At 48.1% G+C, this 22,902-nt stretch overlaps 1 protein-coding gene and 1 long non-coding RNA gene across 4 annotated transcripts in view; one reads left to right on the top strand and one right to left on the bottom strand.

Annotated features, from left to right (window-relative positions):
- ABCA7 (ATP binding cassette subfamily A member 7) overlaps positions 1–22,902 on the bottom strand; it is a 75,808-nt gene that overhangs the window by 38,254 nt on the left and 14,652 nt on the right. For all 3 annotated transcript variants that reach the window (XM_081845980.1, XM_081845979.1, XM_081845981.1), the window contains exons 6-20: positions 21,882–22,003; positions 20,612–20,800; positions 19,619–19,708; positions 17,895–18,129; positions 16,219–16,358; positions 14,548–14,664; positions 12,977–13,156; positions 12,274–12,488; positions 10,467–10,652; positions 8,729–8,951; positions 6,554–6,775; positions 5,185–5,389; positions 3,374–3,493; positions 1,811–1,982; positions 1,111–1,242 (exon numbers count right to left, since the gene is read on the bottom strand). In XM_081845980.1, coding sequence (XP_081702106.1) covers positions 1,111–1,242; positions 1,811–1,982; positions 3,374–3,493; positions 5,185–5,389; positions 6,554–6,775; positions 8,729–8,951; positions 10,467–10,652; positions 12,274–12,488; positions 12,977–13,156; positions 14,548–14,664; positions 16,219–16,358; positions 17,895–18,129; positions 19,619–19,708; positions 20,612–20,800; positions 21,882–22,003 — 2,548 coding nt within the window. The remainder of the gene's footprint in view (positions 1–1,110; positions 1,243–1,810; positions 1,983–3,373; positions 3,494–5,184; positions 5,390–6,553; positions 6,776–8,728; positions 8,952–10,466; positions 10,653–12,273; positions 12,489–12,976; positions 13,157–14,547; positions 14,665–16,218; positions 16,359–17,894; positions 18,130–19,618; positions 19,709–20,611; positions 20,801–21,881; positions 22,004–22,902) is intronic.
- The window catches only part of LOC309333100, a 136,407-nt gene continuing 133,890 nt past the window's right edge, over positions 20,386–22,902 (top strand). Inside the window, exon 1 of the long non-coding RNA XR_014152379.1 lies at positions 20,386–20,546. This is a non-coding gene — a long non-coding RNA (uncharacterized lncRNA). The remainder of the gene's footprint in view (positions 20,547–22,902) is intronic.

Raw genomic sequence — 22,902 nt, 5'->3', positions numbered from 1 at the left:
CTTTTAATGTTTAATAGGTTATTGTATTGTATTTTTTGTCAAAGACAATTTTGAAACACCAGCTGGTGCAGAAATCGGCGGCCAGGTTGCTCACGGGATGGCAAGACAACTTGAGCCTATTGCACCGATCCTGCACTAGCTATGAATCAGTTTCCGAGCACAATCCCAAGTGCTGGTTTGGACCGATAAAGCTTTAAATGGCTCAGGACCTCAAGACCTCTCCGTAGGAACCAACCTGGGCCCTAAGATCAGGTCCAGTATACCTGAAGGAGCGTCTCCAACCCCATCGTTCTACCCGGACACTGAGGTCCAGCTCTGAGGGCCTTCTGGCGGTTCCCTCCCTGCGAGAAGCCAAGTTACAGGGAACCAGGCAGAGGGCCTTCTTGGTGGTGGCACCCGCCCTGTGGAATGCCCTCCCACCAGATGTCAAAGAGAAAAATAACTACCAAACTTTTAGAAGACATCTGAAGGCAGCCCTGTTTAGGGAAGCTTTTAATGTTTAATAGGTTATTGTGCTTTAAGTGTTCTGTTGGAAGCCACCCAGAGTGGCTGGGGAAACCGAGCCAGATGGGTGGGGTATAAATAAATCATCATCATCATCATTATCATCATCATCTGAGACCCTTCTTCATAAGCTTCCTCTGCGCAAGGTCCAGAGGGTGAAAACATGAGGACAGGGCCTTTTCTGTGATGGCTCCATTTGTGGGATGCTCTCCCTCTCCCGGCACATCAAAAAGGGCCTTTCTTACTAAGTGATTTGTAAATCTTTTGTGTTGTTCTTTTTTGCCGTAAAATAAGTAACCATGCCAGCCGTATATTTTGTCCCAACCCTCTAACATCAGGACCTCATTATCTTTTAATAATATCCATTTTTATATCCAACAAGCTGCTTCAAAGTACTTTCTTAAACACGAAAAAATAATAATTAAAATAATAATAATAATTTTAGGCACCAGGTGTAAATGTTTTTTCTCTAACCAGGCAGATTAACACCCTATCCTTTTAAATTGGGGGTCGCTGGGAGAGTTCGCTTTTGTGTTTCCACGCTGCAAACCATCCCACGTCACCTGAAACCGAAGAGGCAAACAGACAAGAAAATAAGCAAGTTACATGTCGAAGAGGACGTTGTGTTGTGGACAGACGCCCATCGTTCTCCGGATGATGTCCATGTCAGAGCAGATGTCCCTCCCCATCACATACGCCGTCCCGGAACTGGGGGGCAACAAGCCGGTCAGGATGGACCTAGGGTGTCGCAAAGAGGCAGGGAGAAATGAGCGATTCGGCACCCAAACTTAGCTCCCAGCTGTCGTGCAACAAGTCGTCCTTAAGAGGTCAGCAAACTTTTTCAGCAGGTCTGTCCCTCAGACCTTGTGGGGAGCCGGACTATATTTTGAAAAAAGATATATATGAACAAATTCCTATGCCCCACAAATAACCCAGAGATGCATTTTAAATAAAAGCACACATTCTACTCGTGTAAAAACACCAGGCAGGCCCCACAAGAGATGCATTTTAAATAAAATAAGCCGCGAACCATAGCAGTGCACGGAAATGCCGTTTACCTTCCCACCGGAGCGGGACCTATTTATCTACTTGCACTTTGACGTGCTTTCGAACTGCTAGGTGGGCAGGAGCTGGGACTGAGCAACGGGAGCTCACTCCGTCATTGCGGGGATTCGTAACCGCTGACCTTCTGATCCGCAAGTCCTAGGCTCTGTGGTTTAACCCACAGCGCCACCCGTGTCCCTTTTAACATTGGAAAATACACAAAAACTAACCTCTGGGTCAACATATTCCCAGCTCAACTTACATCGTGGTCGTCTTCCCTGCCCCATTGTGGCCCAGGAAGGATGTGATTTGGCCCTCGTAGAAGTCGAGGCTCAGTCCGTTGACGGCAATCTTCCCGCCGCTGCGATAGATCTTCACCAGGTTACGGATCGAGACCCCCACCTTTAGGTGAGCAGGAGGGTCCTCTATGATCACTGTGGGGAAACGAACTGCCGGGTCAGAAAGCTGTGCGCATTTGTTCTGTTCCTTTCCATTCACCAGACGCATCCTCAAAGCACAGCTAAAGGACCCCTGGACAGCTAAGTCCAGTCAAAGGCGACTCTGGGGTTGTGGCGCTCATCTCGCTTTCAGGCCGAGGGAGCCGGCGTTTGTCTGCAGACAGCTTCCCGGGTCATGTGGCCGGCAGGACCGAACCACTTCTGGCGCATGGCGGAAACCAGAGCGCACAGAAACACTGTCTATCTTCCTGCCACAGGGGTACCTATTTATCTACTTGCGCCGGTGTGCTTTCGAACTACTAGGTTGGCAGGAGCTAGGACAGAGCAACGGGAGCTCAGCCCGTCGCGGGGATTCGAACCGCTGAACTTCTGATCGGCAAGCCCAAGAGGCTTGGTGGTTTAGACCACAACGCCACCTGCTTCCCTGAGGTAAAGGAAAAGAACCCCTGGACAGTTAAGTCCAGTCAAAGACTACTATGGGGTTGCGGCACTCATCTCGCTTTCTGGGTGAGTGAGCTGGCATTTGTCTGCAGACAGCTTCCCGGGTAATGTGGCCAGCAGGACTGAACCGCTTCTGGCACATGATGGAAACCAGAGCGCATAGAAATGCCATTTACCTTCCAGCCACAGTGGTACCTATTTATCTACTTGCACGAGCAACGGGAGCTCACCCTGTTGGGGGGATTTGAACCGCCGACCTTCCGATCGGCAAGTCCAAGAGTTGTATTTCGCTTTATAAAGGTAAAGGTAAAGGGACCCCTGACTATTAGGTCCAGTTGTGGCCAACTCTGGGGTTGCGGCGCTCATCTCGCTTTACTGGCCGAGGGAGCCGGCGTACAGCTTCCGGGTCCTGTGGCCAGCAGGACTAAGCCGCTTCAGGCGAACCAGAGCAGTGCATGGAAACGCCGTTTACCTTCCCACCAGAGCGGTACCTATTTATCTACTTGCACTTGGACGTGCTTTCGAACTGCTAGGTTGGCAGGAGCAGGGACTGAGCAACGGGAGCTCACCCCGTCACGGGGATTCGAACCGCCGACCACCTGATCGGCAAGCCCTAGGCCTGGGGTTTAACCCACAGCACTTGATAAATCCCAATAAATCAGGAAAAGAAAGTTTGGGGTGGCATGTTAAGAGTATAGATACTGGTCTCAAAGGACACAGCGTTTTTGCGATTAAAGGGGCCAGATAGCCCACGAGACCACGAAGACAAGAGGCTAAAAGGGCTTTCAAGTTTTGTTCCGTTGTTTTCTCAGCTCCAATAAAGCATCGAGAGATACGGTTGCCACACAGGCTGGGGGGGAGAGGCTGCCCTCAAAAGGAGAAAATAGGCAAAGGGGCCACGACAAAAAAGGCCCTGCAGGCCTTACCTTCAGCCGAGTTGAGAGAATTTGTAGGGATGGGGTGTGGGGAGCCATCAGCCAAGGCCTCTCCGAACCAGTAACTCTTCTGGAATGGAAAATTCCACGGCTTGGGGATCCCATATTGGCCTGGAACACAAGCAGGAACAGTAAACTGGGGCGGCGGCAAAAATCAGGGCTGCCGTATTTTGAAGAGCGAAAAAACGAGGACACGACTTCTGCTTTTAACTACAGATCGCCTCTCCTTCTAAATACCCCTCCTATATGTAGGCTTTAGAAGCCGTGATCCATTGCTAGTAGCAATGTGTTTAACTTTCTGTTTTTCTTTCTTTTGAAGGAATGGGTTTCTGTGCAGTCAGTTTGAATTTTTCGTTCTCCAAGGGAGCATTTCTAAAATGCATTAACTTGAGCTGTTGAGCAAATGCATAACAGGAACCCAGCTGTATAAACAAAGCGCTCTCCTTTATCAGTCTGTGACGGCAACCTATGGCCTTGACTGTTCCAGTGGAGCAGGGATGGCACGTCTGGGTCTTATCTTACATCCTGACCACACTCTGACCCACAGACCTAGTCCGGGAACAGCGCCAGGAGATTTGGTGACCTTCTTACCCCAAGATAAGAGTGCCAGAACAGGAATACCCTTATATTGTCAAGAGTACAGGAAGAGGAACACCCTTTTATGGTTAAAAGTACCGGAGCAGGAACATCTGTGATGTCAACCTGCGTGTATAAATTGACGTGGCTGGATTCCTGGGGAAGGGGGGAGAGGGTTCCTGGAGGATATACAGTGGTGCCTCGCGAGACGAAATTAATTCGTTCCGCGAGTCTCTTCGTCTTGTGAAGCACCCCTATTAGCGGCTTAGCGGCTATTAGCGGCTTAGCGGCTTAGAAAAAGGGGGGGGGAGGGAAAAACTCACAAGACTCGCAAGACGTTTTCGTCTTGCGAAGCAAGCCCATAGGGAAATTCGTCTTGCGAAGCACCTCAAAAGACAGAAAAATCTTTCGTCTTGCGAGGCATTCGTCTTGCGGGGCACCACTGTATATACTGCATGAATTTTCTCATTTCTTTGGACTTGCTGTGAGCCTACCACGCTATCCGGAGAGCAGAATAAACTCCTTCTCTGAATCAACCTCGGTGTCATTTGACTCCTTCCTCCCTGTTCTGGGAGCAATGCTCACCCTACCATCGCTAAAGTCTAAAAAGGCTACACTTTATACTTTTCATATTTGTACAGAAATTTTAATCCTGAAAAGGAGGACGTGTCCTGGGGAAAGAGGAGAAATGGCAACCCTACGTGATCAGCCTGCAAAAACTACACCACGGAGGTCGCAGATACAGTGGTGCCTCGCAAGACGAAAAGAATCCGTTCCGCGAGTCTCTTCATCTTGCGAAGCAAGCCCATTAGCAGATAAGACACTAATAGCGCTAATCCGCTAATCGACTTAGCGGATCAGCTGATTTGCGGTTTGCGGATCAGCTGATAAGCGGCTTAGCGAATCAGCTGATAAGCGGCTTAGCGGATCAGCTGATAAGCGGCTTAGCGAATCAGCTGATAAGCGGCTTAGCGAATCAGCTGATAAGCAGCTTAGCGGCTTAGAAAAAGGGGGGGAGGAAAAATACCAGGAACTGGTAAGACATTTTCGTCTTGCGAAGCAAGCCCATAGGGAAATTCGTTTTGCGAAGCGCCTCCAAAACGGAAAACCCTTTCGTCTAGCGGGTTTTCCGTCTTGCGAGGCGTTCGTCTTGCGGGGCACCACTGTATAGCTCTGACTGCGTCGAAATTCTTGCTGCCTTGCGAGAACGGAGGCGCACTGCTTACCTGGGAATACACCTTCGATGTACCAGGTGGCCAGTCCGTAGAGGACGGCATCCAGGAGAAGCAGCCCGCCCGACGTGGCAAAGGTATACCGGTCGCCTTCCACAGGGCTCGAGTTCAAGTTGTACCACTGGATGCCCAAGCCCTGCTCCTCGTAGAGGGAGAAATATTCGCAGCCAAAACCAAAGGCGACGGGGGACAAGAGGCTCTGTAGAGAGGGAGAGATGGGGCGGGGAGAGGATGCTTACAAAGCTGGACTGGTACCCAGTGTGAATTACGCTGATCCACTGGAATGAATGACCATAATAATAACAATAATAACAATACAGTGGTACCTTGGGTTACATATGCTTCAGGTTACATACGCTTCAGGTTACAGACTCCACTAACCCAGAAATAGTGCTTCAGGTTAAGAACTTTGCTTCAGGATGAGAACAGAAATTGGGCTCCGGCGGCAGCAGGAGGCCCCATTAGCTAAAGTGGTGCTTCAGGTTAAGAAAAGTTTCAGGTTAAGTACAGACCTTTGGAACGAATTAAGTACTTAACCCGAGGTACCACTGTAGTAATTTATTTTTTATACCCTGCCCATCTGGCTGGGTTTACCCAGCCACCATGGGCAATTCCAGCAAAATATTAAAATACAGTAATTTGACTAACACATGTCTGTTAATTTCCAGGGGGTGGGTCTAACGCTGGGTTTTAGGATGTCGGCAAAGCAGGGCTAGAACATATGGTTGTCTCCAACGTTGTTTAGGATAATGAAATTTTAAAAAACAGAGAGATGCCACATCATTTAAACAACAAGAGGGCATCTTAAAAAGCAGAGATATCACCTTGCCAACAAAGGTCCGTATAGTTTAAGCTATGGTTTTCCCAGGAGTGATGTATGGAAGGGAGAGCTGGACCATCAAGAAGGCTGATCGCCGGAGAATGGATGCTTTTGAATTCTGGTGCTGGAGGAGACTCTTGAGAGTCCCATGGACTGCAAGAAGATCCAACCTCTCCATTCGGAAGGAAATCAGCCCTGAGTGCTCACTGGAAGGACAGATCCTGAAGCTGAGGCTCCAAGACTTTGGCCACCTCAGGAGAAGAGAAGACTCCCTGGAAAAGACCCTGATGTTGGGAAAGATGGAGGGCGCAAGGAGAAGGGGACGACAGAGGACGAGATGGTGGGACAGTGTTCTCGAAGCTACCAGCATGAGTTTGACCAAATTGCGGGAGGCAGTGGAAGACAGGAGGGCCTGGCCTGCTCTGGTCCAGGGGGTCACGAAGAGGCGGACACGACTAAACAACAACAGGGGTGGTTTTGGAACGAAGGAAAGTGAGGGGTTTTTTGGAGGGAGTGGAGTGGACGGGGAAGAGATGCTCTCACCACAAAGATCCGCAACGGGAAGGTGATCCGCTCTCGCCAAGCCACACAGAGGACGTAGGGCAGGTAAAACGAAAAGTAGATGATTCCGCCGCAAGCCGAGGCCAGGTTGGCTCTGGAGAACAAGGTGCTGATGAGGAAACATTGGGAAATGGTCGCTACGGCAAAAGTGGCCAGGAAGAGGAAGACCACGGCGGGGTCGCTGTAGGGAAGGATGTCCCCCACCTGGAACAAAGGGGGAAAGAGAAAGGAAAACCTGTCAAAAATGGCTAACGTTTGCTAGAATGCTGATGATTTAGCTGGGATTCCTAAATGGCAGCGGGGTTGGGCTGGATGACCCCTGGGGGCCCCTCTCAACTCCAGGAAATAAAACAATCCATTTAACGACGAGGAGGATTACAGCGATTCAGCTGGCTCGATGGGAAACCTCAGCCGAAAACCCGGCGCCCAGAAATCACCCTGCAGTCGTTTCAGTAGCAAAAGCTCCTCACTTTACGATACAGGAAATCGCTTTCCATTGTTGTTGTTTTTTTTTCATTAGAGCACAATTTTTATTAATTTAAAAAGACCACCAGCTTTTAGTACAGTTCCATGCAGCAGCATCAGGTAAAGGGCCCCCTGACCATTAGGTCCAGTCGTGGCCGACTCTGGGGTTGCGGCGCTCATCTCGCTTTCGTGGCCGAGGGACCCGGCGTACAGCTTCCGGGTCATGTAGCCAGCAGGACTAAGCCGCTTCTGGCGAAACCAGAGCAGCACACGGAAACGCCGGTTACCTTCCCGCTGGAGTGGTACCTATTTATCTACTTGCACTTTGACGTGCTTTCGAACTGCTAGGTTGGCAGGAGCAGGGACCGAGCGACGGGAGCTCACCCCGTCATTGCGGGGATTTGAACCGCCGACCTTCTGATCGGCAAGTCGTAGGCTCTGTGGTTTAACCCACAGCGCCACCCACGTCCCTAGCAGCTTTAATACAGGTGTTATAAAGAACAAAGTTTAGTCAGTTAAAGGGAAAGATTGGGGTTTTTTTTGCAAAATTAAGAAAGCAAAGATGAACTAGGGAACATATCAAGTTTTGTTTAAATGACAGTCCTCCGGACCTTTTGCTTTAAACAAAACTCACGCAACCATACATTGCGACATTATGTTAGGGGAAATAGGGGGAAAACACTTGTTGCAAATTCTGACCGGAACGTTGTTGTTGTTTGAAGTCGAAAAGTTGTAACCCGAATGGGGCACTCTGCGCATGCCCTGGTGGATGAGCGGCAAAGAGCCAGGGTGGGGGGAAGTGTGGGATGTGAAACACAAAAGCAGTCAAGTACAACATTCCTAGAGTGTACATGTTTAGACATGGGGAGGGATGTTTGTCCAGCCACCAGGTTTCCTTCTGGGCTGGGACAGACTTCCTCTACATGTGACCAGAGGTGGGTGTGGCCTCACCTGTGCAGGTAATGACAAAAGCACAGGGCAGGGCAGCCATCTCTCTCTCTTTCACTACATGCATCAAAGACACAACATCTACTGAGCGAAAGATGCCTTCTTGGCTCCCAGCCAAGAGAGGACAAAGGGACTATCTTCCTATAAAATAGACTCCAAATGTATGTTACTTCATTAAGCTCAAGTCTGCCTTCTGGGGTCTGATTGTGAACAGAATGTGAGTAAACTCTTTTTATACTTTTGTAAAAGACTGTGTCGTCTCTTCTGTTTTATGAGGGAATAAGGGGAAATTACCAGAATAGTTATTATAGAGGCTTTAGTGAGCCTGAGCGAACGTTGCCGTTGCAAACTTAAAATTAAAGGGGAATGTATTACTCTGCTGAAATTGGGGAACTTGTTAACACAAGTTGGATAAGGATATAATCAGATGATACAGTGGTGCCTCGCAAGACGAATGCCTCGCAAGACGAAAGCGTTTTCCGTTTTTTGAGTCGTTCCGCAAGACGAATTTCCCTATGGGCTTGCTTCGCAAGACAAAACGTCTTGCGAGTTCTTGCGAGTTTGTTTCCTTTTTCTTCAAGCCGCTAAGTCGTTAATAGCCGCTAAGCCGCTAATAGCCGTGGGTTTGCGAGACGAAAAAACCGCAAGACGAAGAGGCTCGCGGAACGGACGAATTTCGCCTTGCGAGGCACCACTGTATATCCTCTCCTGCATCCCTGAACATTCCCACAGATGGAAGCTCACCTTGAGGATGAGGACCAGCAAAGCAGCGCTGGCCAGGAAAGGAATGAAACTGCTCAGGAACCAGCTGAACCAGAGGGTACCATTGCTGAGCCCCATGATCTTCATCGTCTCCTTCAAACGGGCTTCTTTCTCGTGGACCACCCCCTTGATGATCATCGCGACCGAGTAGATCCACGCCAATGTCATGAACAGCGGCAGGGAGCGGTTGAGGACGCGCAGGAATCTGGCAAAAAGCAGGTGAGGAGGGGAATCCGCGTGAATCGGTGGAGCGACAGAAGCAGTCCTGAGCCGTTTAATGATCTTATTATCTAAAGGCTGAATGAATGAATGTTTTTGCAGCGGACGTCCCGGGAACTCACTGGGACCTGGCTGCAGCTTACATGAATTTATTTGCGTCGGCCATCAGCCGTAGCAATAAAAGAACAACAGGATATACAAATAATAGAAATAAAAAGTCAATTGTATAAAATACATTTTGGGGTTTGGAATCAATAGTCAAATAGTGGACCTTATTCTGATTGCCCCAGCGAAAAACCTTGCCACCTTTGCTGTCACCTGCTCATCTTGATCTGCCCGGAGAGAGGACACTGGGGCAGTGGCTGGGCGACCCGGGATGGACGATAAAAGAGGGGTGATAATCTCATTCCTCAAGTCTTTACAAAGAGGGCGAGCCAGAAGGGCATGTGCCACCGATTCGGGACTGCCGTCTCCACAGGGACGTTTTTCGTGTGGGATCTGTTGGAATCGTCCCTCGAGTCCCTTGTGAGAGTCAAAGCGCGTCTATATTTTGGAATTCCTGCATTATGCAGAGAGGGTGCCGGAGAGTCAGAATGGGAAGGTGGAAAATAGTCATACCATGGGCAAAATTTCCTTATTGTGGCCAAGCTGTTCTGACGCTTGAGATCATTTAAAGGTAAAGGGACCCCTGACCATTAGGTCCAGTCGTGGCCGACTCTGGGGTTGCAGCGCTCATCTCGCTTTACTGGCCGAGGGAGCCAGTGTACAGCTTCCAGGTCATGTGGCCAGCAGGACTAAGCCGCTTCTGGCGAACCAGAGCAGCGCATGGAAACGCTGTTTACCTTCCCGCCGGAATGGTACCTATTTATCTACTTGCACTTGATGTGCTTTTGAACTGCTAGGTTGGCAGGAGCAGGGACCGAGCGACGGGAGCTCACGCCGTCATTGCAGGGATTCGAACCGCCAACCTTCTGATCGGCAAGCCCTTGGCTCTGTGGTTTAACCCACCCGCCACCCACGTCCCACTTGATATCATTTAGGTGCTGACAAATTAGACTGCTTTACTAAAACCCAAAGTGAGTAGCTGTTGTGGTGACAAACCACAAGAGTGAAGTTTCCGATAGACCATTTTAGTCCAGGCGCTTTTGGGATCTTGCAGTCCTAGGGATATTAGACCGGGGGGATTTGAGTTTAGGCGAAACCAAGAGTTGAGTGTCCTACGCCAGGTCCCTCATTCTACCGAGGGAAGATTAGCCTCTAGGCGCAATGATGCGTTTGGGGCACAGGGCGGGACAGAGAAAATTTGCCTGAAGAACTTTGACTGGACAGCTTCCGTAGCTCCAAGGTTAGCGCCTGTCCAGATCTGTGCCCCATATAATAAGTGTGCTAGGGGTCTAGTCTGGAACACTTCCAGGACTGAGGGTATACGTTTACCATCTTTTGTGTGGAAAAAGCGTGTTTTGGTGCTTTGGAACGCTTCTTTTGCACATTTCTGACTTACATGTCGTCGACGTAGCAGGGATAAGGCATCTGTTGAATGTAGATCCCCACGCGGCCCTGCGGAGACAGCTCCTCGCCTTGGACCCGAACCACGGCCTGCTCCACGAGGTCTTGCACGTAGGCAAAGCCGCCCCAGACGTATCGCAGGTCGCCAAAGGGGTCAGCCGCCGGCCCCGGGTCCCAAAACCTGGTCAACGTTTGCAGGAAGAGGGAAAGGGGTTGAGAGTCCCTTTGAGCAATCCTGAGTGCACAATCCATTTTTGTTTGTTTTGTGGTCAGGAGAACCTTTTATTCCATTTCTTAGCTGCTCTTCAAAAGATTCTCTCCCCCCCAAAAAACCACAATCGTTTCTATTAAATCTCCAAAAATATTCCAGAACATTATCCAATTAAACAAACTGCAAACCCTAAACTTTCTTATTGACTAGGGCTTAGTCCGTCGGAAATAGCGTCCGGGCGGAATTTCCTGAAATTGGTAAAAATGTCTCGGAAAACATTTGGCAAACAATGTTGGAAGCGCTGATTTTTTTGTGTGAATTTCCTTAATAGCTCAACAACTTCGGGGGGGGGATAATTTTGCAGAAAAGAAAAAAAAGAGTAGCTCAACTTTGGCCAAAAAAAAGGAAAAGAAAGCTCAACAGCTTTGCCAAGAAAAACTCCATAACTTTTGTGTCCGGATTTTCACTTTAAGAAATATGGCAACCCTATTCTTGACTTACCATTTCCCGATGTTTCTTTACTCCATTTTATTAGCTGTTTCACTAGCTAAACCCCAGAATCGTGGCTTCCTTCATTAACCCACAGCTTATAATGCCATGCACTTCAAAAGCATGCCCGTCTGAGGTTTCCTTCTTTCCTCCTCCCCCCGCAATCTGCTTTCCTTTCGTGCCGTGCCTTTTCAGGATGCAACCCTAAGGGGCGGGATCCTTTGTTCCCTTCTAAACAAGAGGAAGGAAAGCACGCGCGCGATATTTACACCCAGAAGGTGGGGTTGAACTAGACGACCCGTTGGTCCCTTTCTACGAATCTTTCTCTCTTTTTTCCCCCCTTTCTGCGCCTGACCTTGGTATTGGCCTTCATATTCAAATCAGCAATAACTGGAGTTCAGTTCTTGCTGATGTCCATATGAAGTTCATTGTGGGGCTTTTTAAAAAATAAATAAATAGCAGTTTAAAGATTACAAAAGAAAAGAAAAAGAATTAAACAAGACAATACAATACAATACAATAACAAAAACACCACAGACCCCAAACCCTAAAACATTTAATCAACCAAACAAAACAAAGACAATTAAAAACACATCCATTAATTTCGATATCATAACTTTCGTTCACTTGTTTCAGCGACCTCCTCACACCTCCCTTTTTGTATTCCACTTCTCCCTGGTCTCGGATTCAGCCAGTCATTTCCGCCAGTTCCATATACAGTGGTGCCCCGCAAGACGAACGCCTCGCAAGACGGAAAACCCGCTAGACGAAAGGGTTTTCCGTTTTGGAGGCGCTTCGCAAAACGAATTTCCCTATGGGCTTGCTTCGCAAGACGAAAATGTCTTGCGAGTTCCTGCGGGTTTTTTCCCCTTTTCCTTTTCTCCCCCTTTTCCTAAGCCCTAAGCCGCTTATCAGCTGATCCGCTAAAAGCCGCTAAACCGCTAATAGCGCTAATCCGCTAAGCTGTCAATGGGCTTGCTTCGCAAGACGAAAAAACCGCTATACGAAGAGCCTCACGGAACGGATTAATTTCGTCTTGTGAGGCACCACTGTAGTCCATCTACGAATCTTTCTCAAACTGGGCAGAACGGCGGCGGCTCACCTGTCCTTGATCTTGTTGGTGCGGGTGACGTCGTCGATGTCCATTCGGATTTTGAAGCGGACGTGCGGAGGGAGGACCTCGCCGAAATCGCTCTGGTTGTCCGGCGGCAGGAACACCACCCCGGCCCAAAACTGGCGGTCCTCTAGTAGCCTCATGGCCCGCAGAACCAGCTGGTCCTCTGAGTCCACCGCCTCGATTTTGTTCAGGGAAATGCACTAGGAAAGAAACAGTCCCATCGTCTTGCGAGAGGAGGGCAGTTGCTCCTTAGGCAGAAGGTTGCAGGTTCGATTCCTGACACCTTCACGTTTGTATTTACCGTATTCTTTGCTCTATAAGACTTACTTTTTCCCTGCTAAAAAGTATGGGGAAATGTGTGTGCCTCTTATGGAGCGAATGCAGGCTGCGCAGCTATCACAGAAGCCAGAACAGCAAGAGGGATTAATGCTTTCGCTGCGCAGCGATCCCTCTTGCTGTCCTGGCTTCTGAGATTCAGAATATTTTTTTTCTTGTTTTCCTCCTCCAAAAACTAGGTGCGTCTTGTGGTCTGGTGCGTCTTATAGAGCGGAAAATACGGTAGTTAATCCCGAGCCCGATCCCTCCGGGTAAGAACCCCCTGCCCGAAACCCTGCAGGGCTGCTGCCAGTCCGGGCGCGCAGTGCTGAGTTCGGTGGGCAGGCAGCCGCTCCTGCGAGGGACAACGTACCTCGATAAACTGGGACAAGGTGCCAATTGCTGCGTCCACTTCGCCGTAGGCCTGGCGCCAAGTATAGGCTTGGCCGGCCGTCTCCGGCGACAAGAACTCTCTCAAGGCCGACACGTTCCAAAACATTCCTTCCATCTGCTGTTCCAGGAGCTGGACCACGCCAGGGTTCTCCAGCAGGTCCTGCAAGGAATAATAATAATAATAATAATAATAATAATAATAATTTATTATTTATACCTCGCCCATCTGGCTGGGTTTCCCCAGCCACTCTGGGCGGCTTCCAACAGAGTATTAAAATACAATAATCTATTAAACGTTAAAAGCTTCCCTAAACAAAGGCATCCATCGTGAGGGAAAGGGACGCAGGTGGCGCTGTGGTCTAAACCACTGAGCCTCTTGGGCTTGCCGATCTGAAGGTCGGCGGTTCGAATCCCCGCAATGACGGGGTGAGCTCCCGTTCCTTGGTCCCTGCTCCTGCCAACCTAGCAGTTCGAAAGCATGCCGGCGCAAGTAGATAAATAGGTACCACTGCGGTGGGGAGGTAAACAGCGTTTCCGTGCGCTCTGGTTTCCGTCATGCGCCAGAAGCAGTTTAATCCTGCTGGCCACACGACCCAGGAAGCTGTCTGCGGACAAACACCGGCTCCCTCGGCCTGAAAGCGAGATGAGCGCCACAACCCCAGAGTCGCCTTTGACTGGAGTTAACTGTCCAGGGGTCCTTTACCTTTTTACCGATCGTGGGGAGAGATGGCGAAGGGGATTTCCCGGGGGCAGGTTTGAGCCCGAGACAATGCCTCTCCAGACACAGAATCGCAGAGCTGAAAGCGAAAGCTCGAGCCAATCCGTCAAAATCCCATTTAGAACGGGTAAATCCTGTTTCTTGCCCAAACCCTTATATCCCAGCTGACCGGCAGGGAGTATAGCTGGTCATAACCAAAGCTGGCAAGGCTCATTCGACGGCAATGAGGAAACGGAGCCTTTTTAGTGTCATCAGCCCAGGCCTGTGGAACTGACTGCCACTGGAAATTCAGCATGTGCTTCCTGCGCCAAACAGAAATCATGTGGCGGTGGCAACGGGAGGCCCCAGGTTAAGAACAGTTTCAGGTTAAGAATGGGCCTCCAGAACGAATTATCAATCAATCAATCTTTATTACGGTCCAGAGACCCAACAAATCATTACCAAGCAATACACAATTCATGCAGCCTACCTCCAGTTTAAACAAGCATTTTGTTCAGAATATAGGGATTATTGGTTCTTGCAACCAACAATTAAAACTTTGCCACTGCTAATGTTCTAGTGTTTGTCCAGTCTTCCAATAGGAACCTGACATAGTGAGCCTCTGATTTTCCCGGGAAAGGTACCAGCAAGGGTAGTATCAGTTCAGCCCTGGCTTGCTCGTATTTTGCACAGTGCAACAAAATATGTTTTATGGAATTGATGTCTTGAGCACACGAGCAAAGTCTGTCCTGGTAGGGAACTCCGAGGTACCACTGTAAATATTTTAATTGATAAATACCTCCTCCCGGCACAGACCCCTTCTCCATCCCCGCTTGCAAGTTCAAGAGACGAACCTGAACAGCTCTCACTTCTGGACTCGAGTTCATGAACGTGTAGAGTTGAGGTCCCAGATCTTCCCACGCCCCCCTCACTTCGCGCAAGACGGCCAAGTTCTGAAAAGTCCGGTTCACCTGGAAAACAGGTTCCATTGAATTAGAACGGCTAACACCCCCCAAAATGTTATTTTCACAACAGCCCTGCGAGGTAAGCTAGACTGAGAGACTGCTCTGCGACTTTTATAATGCATGTTTTCCCCTGCATTCTGGAGATTTTTCTCTCTGATAGTCTGCCTACTGCAGCCTCCCCAAAAGCCCTTGACTTCCATAGCTGGGCTCTCCTGTAAACTGGGAAGACTGGGGAGCTGCTTACTGGTCCCTCTGATAGGTGTTGATTCTCAACTTTTAAAGAAGAAGTCTTTTTACTTTCATATAATTAGATTATGGTGCCTCCGACTGGACTTTGTTTTGGTTGAAAGTCAAAAATTGGGGGGCTTCTTGTACCCAGATGGCGAACACACAGGGGGCGACCTCCCCGTTAAAAACTCAGCAACTTTTGGAGATCCCCCCCCCAATAAAAGTGACGCCGTACTGCTTTTAATGTACGGTTGCGAATGTAGCTTTGGGGTCACAGGGGTGCGACGGTGGGGGGGGGGTATTTGCGCCTCTGGAAAGGGGAAAGTTTCCCCAAAATCCCGTTCCCAGCAGATGGGAACTCTAGAGAGACAGATCTCTCCACTCAAAGGTAACCTGATATCCTAATAATTAATAATAATGATGATGATCATGATGATGATGAATTATTTATGCCCCACCCATCTGGCTGGGTTTTCCCAGCCACTCTGGGCAGCTTCCAAAAAAATACATTAAAACATCAGTCATTAAAAACTTCCCTAAACAGAGCTGCCTTCAGATGTCTTCTAAAAGTCAAATGGTTGTTTATTTCCTTGACACCTGATGGGAGGGCGCCACCACTGAGAAGGCCCTCTGCCTGGTTCCCTGTAACCTCACTTCTCGCAATGAGGGAACCGCCAGAAGGCCCTCAGAGCTGGACCCAGGTGTCCGGGCTGAATGATGGGGGTGGAGACGCTCCTTCAGGGATACTGGGCCTTTTAGGGCTTTCAAGGTCAGCACCAACACTTTGAATTGTGCTCAGAAACGTACTGGGAGCCAATGTAGGTCTTTCAGGACCGGTGTTATATGGTCCCGGCGGCCGCTCCCAGTCACCAGTCTAGCTGCCACATTCTGGATTAGTTGTAGTTTCCAGGTCACCTTCAAAGGTAGCCCCACGTAGAGCGCATGTCAGTAGTCCAAGCGGGAGATAACCAGAACATGCACCACTCTGGCAAGACAGTCTGCGGGCAGGGAGGGTCTCATCCTGCGTCCCAGATGGAGCTGCCCTGCACATAGAACTGACCTGCGCCTCCATGGACAGATGTGAGTCCAAAATGACCCCCAGGCTACGCACCTGGTCCTTCGGGGGAACAGTTACCCCATTCAGGACCAGGGAGTCCCCCACACCCGCCCACCCCCTGTCCCCCCAAAACAGTACTTCTGTCTTGTCAGGATTCAACCTCAATCTGTTAGCCCCCATCCATCCTCCAACCGCCTCCAGACACTCACACAGGACCTTCACCACCTTCACTGGTTCCAATTTGAAAGAGAGATGAGAGTTGGGTATCATCTTACCTCCGCCATGACCTTCTGCGTGGCTGGCGTTGGAGGGGCGTACAAGATCTTCCCGACGAAAAGGGGCTTGATCCCCCTCCACAAGATGCGAGAGAATGGGTTGCTCTCCAACGTCCGGATCAAATCTTTGCAGTAGGGACCTGCGAAAAAAGCAATCTGTAACCGTCAAGGGAAAGGCAACCGGGAACCTTCACATATTTCCCAAATCTGAGCAACTAACGCCGTCATTTGTAGGGACTGAATCCCAACGATCCGAATTCTCAGGACTCAGCCAAACGGCTGCAAATGCAAGACTTTAAGTGCATTACACGAAGGAGAAAAAAAGCACTGAGTTGATACATTTCATTAATTTTACAATCATTTTTACATTTCCAAGTTTGACTTCCTTCCCCCTCTTGCTGCGGTTCCTTAAAAAAATTTGGTTCCTTGCAACTCTTCAATTCTACAAAATGGAGGACTGGGGTGGAATCTAAACACATATTTTTAAAAACGCTGCAAAAACGCTTTTTTTAAAGAAGCGTTTTGAAAAATATATTGAATTTGCCATAAGCTTCTTTCCATTTTCGGGCGAGTAACATTCTTGGTGCTGTCGTAGCAAACATATCAATTTCTATACAATTTAGGTAGTTCTGTCCCTATAATTCCCAAAAGAAAAACTTCTGGGTTTTTGTTTACAAAGGTTATTTTGAACATCCTTTCCAATTCATTATCTATCATCTCCCAGTGAGCTTTGACCTTATTACAAGACCACCAAATATGATAAAAGGAACCTTCATTCTCTTTGCATTCGCTTCAGCCGAGACTTCTTCATTGTGGGGGTCAGACTAGATGACTCTGGGGTTCCCTTTCAACTTGGCAATTCAGCAAAAATCCGCCTCCCCACCACAATTCTTGCCATGAATTAAAAATCAAATAAAACACTGGAAAAGGTACTATGATACATATATGGTGGAACTGTTTAAACATCAAACAATTTTGGGAAACAATATATAACGAAATGAAAAAAATGTTCAGATATTCATTTAGGAAAACACCAGAAGGTTTTCTATTGGGAATAGTACCAGGAAGTCTAAAGGAAGAAGACAAGACATTATATTTTCACGTAACAGTAGCCGCAAGGCTACTGATTGCGAAAAATTGGAAAAGCGGTATTACACCGACAAAAATAGAGTGGCGTGCCAAATTATTGGAGTATTACAATATATCCGAAACAATGGGAGAAATTGGAAGGATCTCAAAAGGGAAGATATACAGGGACTGGAAGGTGTTTAAAGGATACTTGAAAAACCATATTGAAAAATCAGAACTCCTATTAGAATAAACAAGTTCCGTTTTAAATACTGGAATACTAAATAAGACGGATAACAATGTGTAATAGAAAAAGAAGCATGAAATTAGGTGAAAGGTGTGTGAAAGAAAGTAACAGAAGTGGAAAGAAATTGCAATTGAGTAGATTGGAAGTCTAACACAAAGGTGGGGTGAGGGGTGGTGATGGGAAAAGGAATTATCTGTGGGATTGAGAGTAGGTATGTTTGAACATTTTTAAGGATTGTATGAGATGTATGTTTGTATGCTTGTATATTCGCAATATGTGTGTACTAATGCTGAATTATTTTAACAAAAGAAACTCCCCCCCAAAAAAAAATCAAATAAAAAGACAAGTGTGTGTCACTCACTCGTGCCGTTGTCCAAAGTGATCTTTTGCTCCGATTCGTTGCGACCGAGGAAGGACTTGACGTCGTTGTCCTCGTACCAGTTCAAGGAGGGCACCTTGAGGCCTCCTCCTTCGGGGTGGCCGCAGACCAGGCGGGAGAAGACTTCGAAGGTTTGCCGGGCGGAAGACACCGGGTCCTGGCCAGAGAGAATCCGGAGAGCCTCGCGGAACTCCACAAAGCTGGTCGCGGCGGAGATCTGGGTCGCAGGGAGGTGAAGTGGTTAATAACGATGTGAATGTATAATGTATAATGGGAAAATACAGTGGTACCTCGCAAGACGAATGCCTCGTAAGACGAAAAACCCGCAAGACGAAAGGGTTTTTCGATTTTTGAGTTGCTTCGCAAGACGATTTTCCCTATGGGCTTGCTTCGCAAGACGAAAACGCCTTGCGAGTTTGTTTCCTTTTTCTTACATCCCAGGCACCGGGCAGTCGCGCGGATAGGTCAGCGCTGGCGGGAGCCTCGTTTGTGGGCACCAGCGCCGCCTCGTCGCCTTTCCCTTCCAAATCCTGCCCGTACAGGATAGCCAGCACCAGCAGCGCAGTGGACTTTTTGCCCACGAAGAAGCCCAAGCGCAACTTGATGGTCATGGTGGCCGGTTGAAAGCGAGCGTGGAGCCTGAGCGACTGAGGAAGAAATTCAGCACAGGATCCGTGCTTCACAAGATGAAAAAAATCGCAAGACGAAGCAACTCGCCGAACGAATTAATTTCGTCTTGCGAGGCACCACTGTAAATAAAAATTATATATATACAGTGGTACCTCGGGTTACAGACACTCAGAAGGGGGAAGGAATGGGTTTCTGTGCAGTCAGTCTGAAACGGGACCCAAAATCCACATTTTTCCTCCTCCAAGGGAACATTTCTAAAATGCATTAACTTGAGCTTTTGAGTCAATGTATAAACAGAAAGACGGCTGTATAAACAAGTCCTCAAAGGCCTCTCCTTTATCAGTCCATGACGGCAATGGATGGGCCTTGGCTGTTCCAGTGGAGCAGGGATGGCACGTCTGGGTCTTAGCTTACATCCTGACCACAAAAGACGCACAGACCTTGTCAGGTCTGACAAGAGACCCGGGAACGGTGCCAGGAGCGCTCTTAGAGTTGGTGACCTCCTGCCCCAAGATAAGAGTATAGGAACAGGAACAACCTGTTCCTTTTATGGTCAAGAGTACCGGAACAGGAATATCTGTTTGTGGTCATGGATGTCAACTTACGTGTATAAGCTGACGTGGCTGGATTCCTGGGGAAGGGGGGAGAGGGTGCCTGGAGGATATATATACTGCATGAAATTTCTCATTTCTTTGGACTTGCTGTGAACTGACCACGCAAGTGCCTTCTGCTATCCGGAGAGCAGAATAAACACTTTCTCTGAATCAACCTTGGTGTCATTTGACTCCTTCCTCCCTGTTCTGGGAGCAACGCTCACCCTACCATCGCTAAAATCTAATAAGGCTACAGCTTATTAGACTCCGCTAACCCAGAAATAGTGCTTCAGGTTAAGAACTTTGCTTCAGGATGAGAACAGAAATCATGCGGCAACAGCCGGTGGCGTCATTAGCTAAAGTGGTGCTTCAGGTTAAGAACAGTTTCAGGTTAAGAACGGACCTCCGGAACGAATTACGTTCTTAACCAGAGGTACCAATGTATATATAAAGGGACAAGCTCATCTCCATGCCACGAATTACCTCCTTGGCTAAAGATGAGGTCCCTTGAAGAAGGGTACGGAGGGAATCCACCGTGTTTGCCACCTCGGCCGACGCAGCACTCATGCGCTCCTGTTGGGAAGAAGACGGGTTTATTCCTTGTTTGGGGGCAGGCGTCCTTCGCTCGCAACCATCTCCCGTCGTTTCGGAAGTTTCCGAAAGGGCAGACGTGGTAGATCCACGTTTTAAAGTGAGCTTCGTCAAATCTCTCTCGCTCCCCCTCCCTGCCCCGCCACACAGATTCCTCCTAATGGTAACCAAAATCATTACAGTGCTACCTTGGTTCTCAAACGCCTTGGTTCCCAAATGCCGAAATCCCAGAATTATGTGTTCCGGTTTTCGAACGTTTTTCGGACGCCGAATGTCCAACGCGGCTGTCGGCTATTGTTTCTGGGGCGCCTGCGCCAATCAGAAGCCACGCTTTGGTTTCTGAACCTATCAGGAGACAAACGGACTTCCGGAATGGATTAAGTTTGGTGGTTTTGTTTTTGCCATTTATTTTGCGTTTTTGAGGCTTTTTCATTTGTTTTTGTGACTGTGCGGAACCCGGTTCAGCTACTGATTGACTGGTTGTGTGACGGCGGAAATGGATAAAAGCCCCCCCATCCAAACCGTGAACTATCATCAGTGCAAGTAACAAAATAATAATAATAATTTTAATTTTTATCATCTCCAATACCGTCTTATTTATTTTATAGTACAGTACACGGATGATTGCTTTCATTTCATGGATCAGTGGTCTCGTTAGATAGTAAAATTCATGTTAAACTGCTGTTTTAGGGGTTGCTTTTAAAAGCCTGGGACGGATTAACCCGTTTTGCATTGCTTTCTATGGGAAAGCGCGCCTTGGTTTTGGAACGCTTTGGTTTCGGAACGGAATTTCCGGAACGGATTAAGTTTGAGAACCAAGGTACCACTGTATTATTATTTTTCATTTGTGTACCACTATACAATTGTATACCACTGCTCACCTACCGCGATAATTTTGGCCCAGTCCACTTGGGAGAGGAAGCGGCGTTCCAGGGCTTGGAGGGTGCCTTCCGGCAAAGCGCAAAGGTTTTCCCGAAGCCCCTCGGCCGCCTCTGCGTCTTCGGAAACCAAAAATTTGGAGAGCACAGAAGCGTTGCAAACTATCTGCTTCAAAGGCGTCCCAGCGAGGGAGAACTGGAAGAGGAGAGAGGGGAATCGGCGATGTGAACGGCCGACTTCTGCCGCTTTCACGGCCAAAAGCTGCCACCCACGTTGTTCCCGCCTCCTCCTTCCTCTGGCTGTTTTGTCAGCCTCAAGTTTCTAGTCCTCCAGAAGGAGGCTGCTCTTATTTTCTTAAAATAAATAAATAAATAAATAAATAAATAATATTGGTGTTTAAGCTTCAAAGTATGCACACAAATTGCATAAAAACACACACAAGAAAAACACATTACAATACTAAAAGGAAACAAAAAATATAAGCACATGTTACTTGTAAAACACAATTTAACTTTCATTGTTATGCGACTTCCTATTATTACTTTATTTATTGAATTTATATATCGTCCAATACCCAGAGGTCTAACATTTCCAAATTCTGCATCCTATTGTTTTGCAGGCCTCAAGTTTCCAGTCCTCCTGAAGAAGGCTGCTCTTCTTTTAAAAAAATGGTAATAGTATTGGTGTTTGTTTAAGCTTCAAGGCATGGGTATAAATCGCGCCTTACGTAAATAAACGACTTTTTTAAAAAAAATGAATTTACATACTGCTCTATACCCGGAGGTCTCAGTGCGGTTCACAGAATAAAATCAAAATATAAAACCACAGAATACATAATTAAATAAAAATAAAAACAACCACCCAATAACCCCCGCAACGGTTCCAAAATCCGCATCCCAATGTTTTGTCGGCCTCAAGTTTCCAGTCCTCCTGAAGGATGCTTCTCTTCTTTTAAATAAATAATAATAATAATGTTATTTGTTTCAGCTTCAAGGCATGCACACAACTCACGCCTTTGCGTAAATACATGACTTTCAGGCCTATCGTTTCCAAAATCCGCACCCCAGTAATTTTAAAAACAGAAACACAAATTGTTTGTTATAAAGTCTTACCAGTTCCTCGATTTCATTGGCCCATTTCCGAGACCTTTCCACAGCCATTCCCCTATAGTTGGAATCTGAGACTCCCCCCACTTTCAAGCCCAGGTTAAACGCATCAAGGCGCTAGTCCTCAAAAAGGAGGCGGGCTCATGTTTCTCTCTTTTTCTTTTACTTACCACCCGCGGGTCAAGTCTGGACCCGAGCAGTTCCTCCACGGCGGCGGGTGGCAGGGAGGCATCGGTCCGGAGGAAACCGGAAAAGGTCTCGTTTTCTTTCAGGTACGCCCTCACCTGCAAATCTGGTAAAAGGGGAGCGAGTTCGGATTAGTTCCAGAGAAACGGGGTGCCTGAACGCTGACAAAACCGAAACAGGAAGCAGCTGAAACCAGGAAGACAGGTGTAAAGAGCTGCGCAGGGAAATCTTGAAACCGGACCCGGTCGTACTATTGAAGAACTTGCGTTTTTCCTCTGCCCTCCTGGTCCCTCTCACCTTGCGTGCCGTGAAGGCATGGGCAAGTCTTGCCTTAACCCAGGGACATCAACTCTCAATAGATTGCGATCTACTCACAGCATTAAAAAACTGGCAGTGATCTACCCAAAGTTGTGCTTTTTTTCGGAAGTCAAAATTGGGGTTTGGTTTTGGTTTTTGTGCTTTTTTGTAAGGAGATTGCTGAGGGGCCAGAGGTCAACCAGGATCTACCAGGAACACTCTGCGATCTACCAGTAGATCACAATCTACCTGTTGGACACGCCTGCTTTAAACTTTAAACGGGGGCTTTTTTTAGTTTGCTGGAAATCACTCCTTAATAATCGGTGCCCCAGCTTGCGTTTTTCTTCTGCCCTCCTAGTCCCTTTCACCTCGCATGTCGTGCAGGCAGGGACAAGCCTTGCTTTTTAAACTTTAAACGGGAGCCTTTTTTCATTTGCTGGAGAGCACGCCAAATCACTCCTTAAGAATCGGTGGCGCCGAGCTTGCCTTTTTCCTCTGCCCTGCCCATCCCTCTCACCTCGTATGCCGTTGCCGTTTCCCCATATTGCAACCTGGTTTTGGGGACGACGACTTCCTTGCTTTTTAAAACTGATCGATAGATGATCCATCTATCTATCTGTGCTGGGCCTGGGGGCAACCCATGAAATGCGATCCAGGCCCGGTCCAGAATCCAGAGTCAGTCCGACAGGGTCAAGGCAGGAAACCAGG

Source organism: Podarcis erhardii, assembly GCF_964252035.2.
Source record: "Podarcis erhardii genome assembly, chromosome: 18".
Lineage (NCBI taxonomy): Eukaryota > Metazoa > Chordata > Lepidosauria > Squamata > Lacertidae > Podarcis > Podarcis erhardii.
Note: the sequence above shows the minus strand (reverse complement) of the source record. Positions and strands in the feature narration are given on the sequence as shown.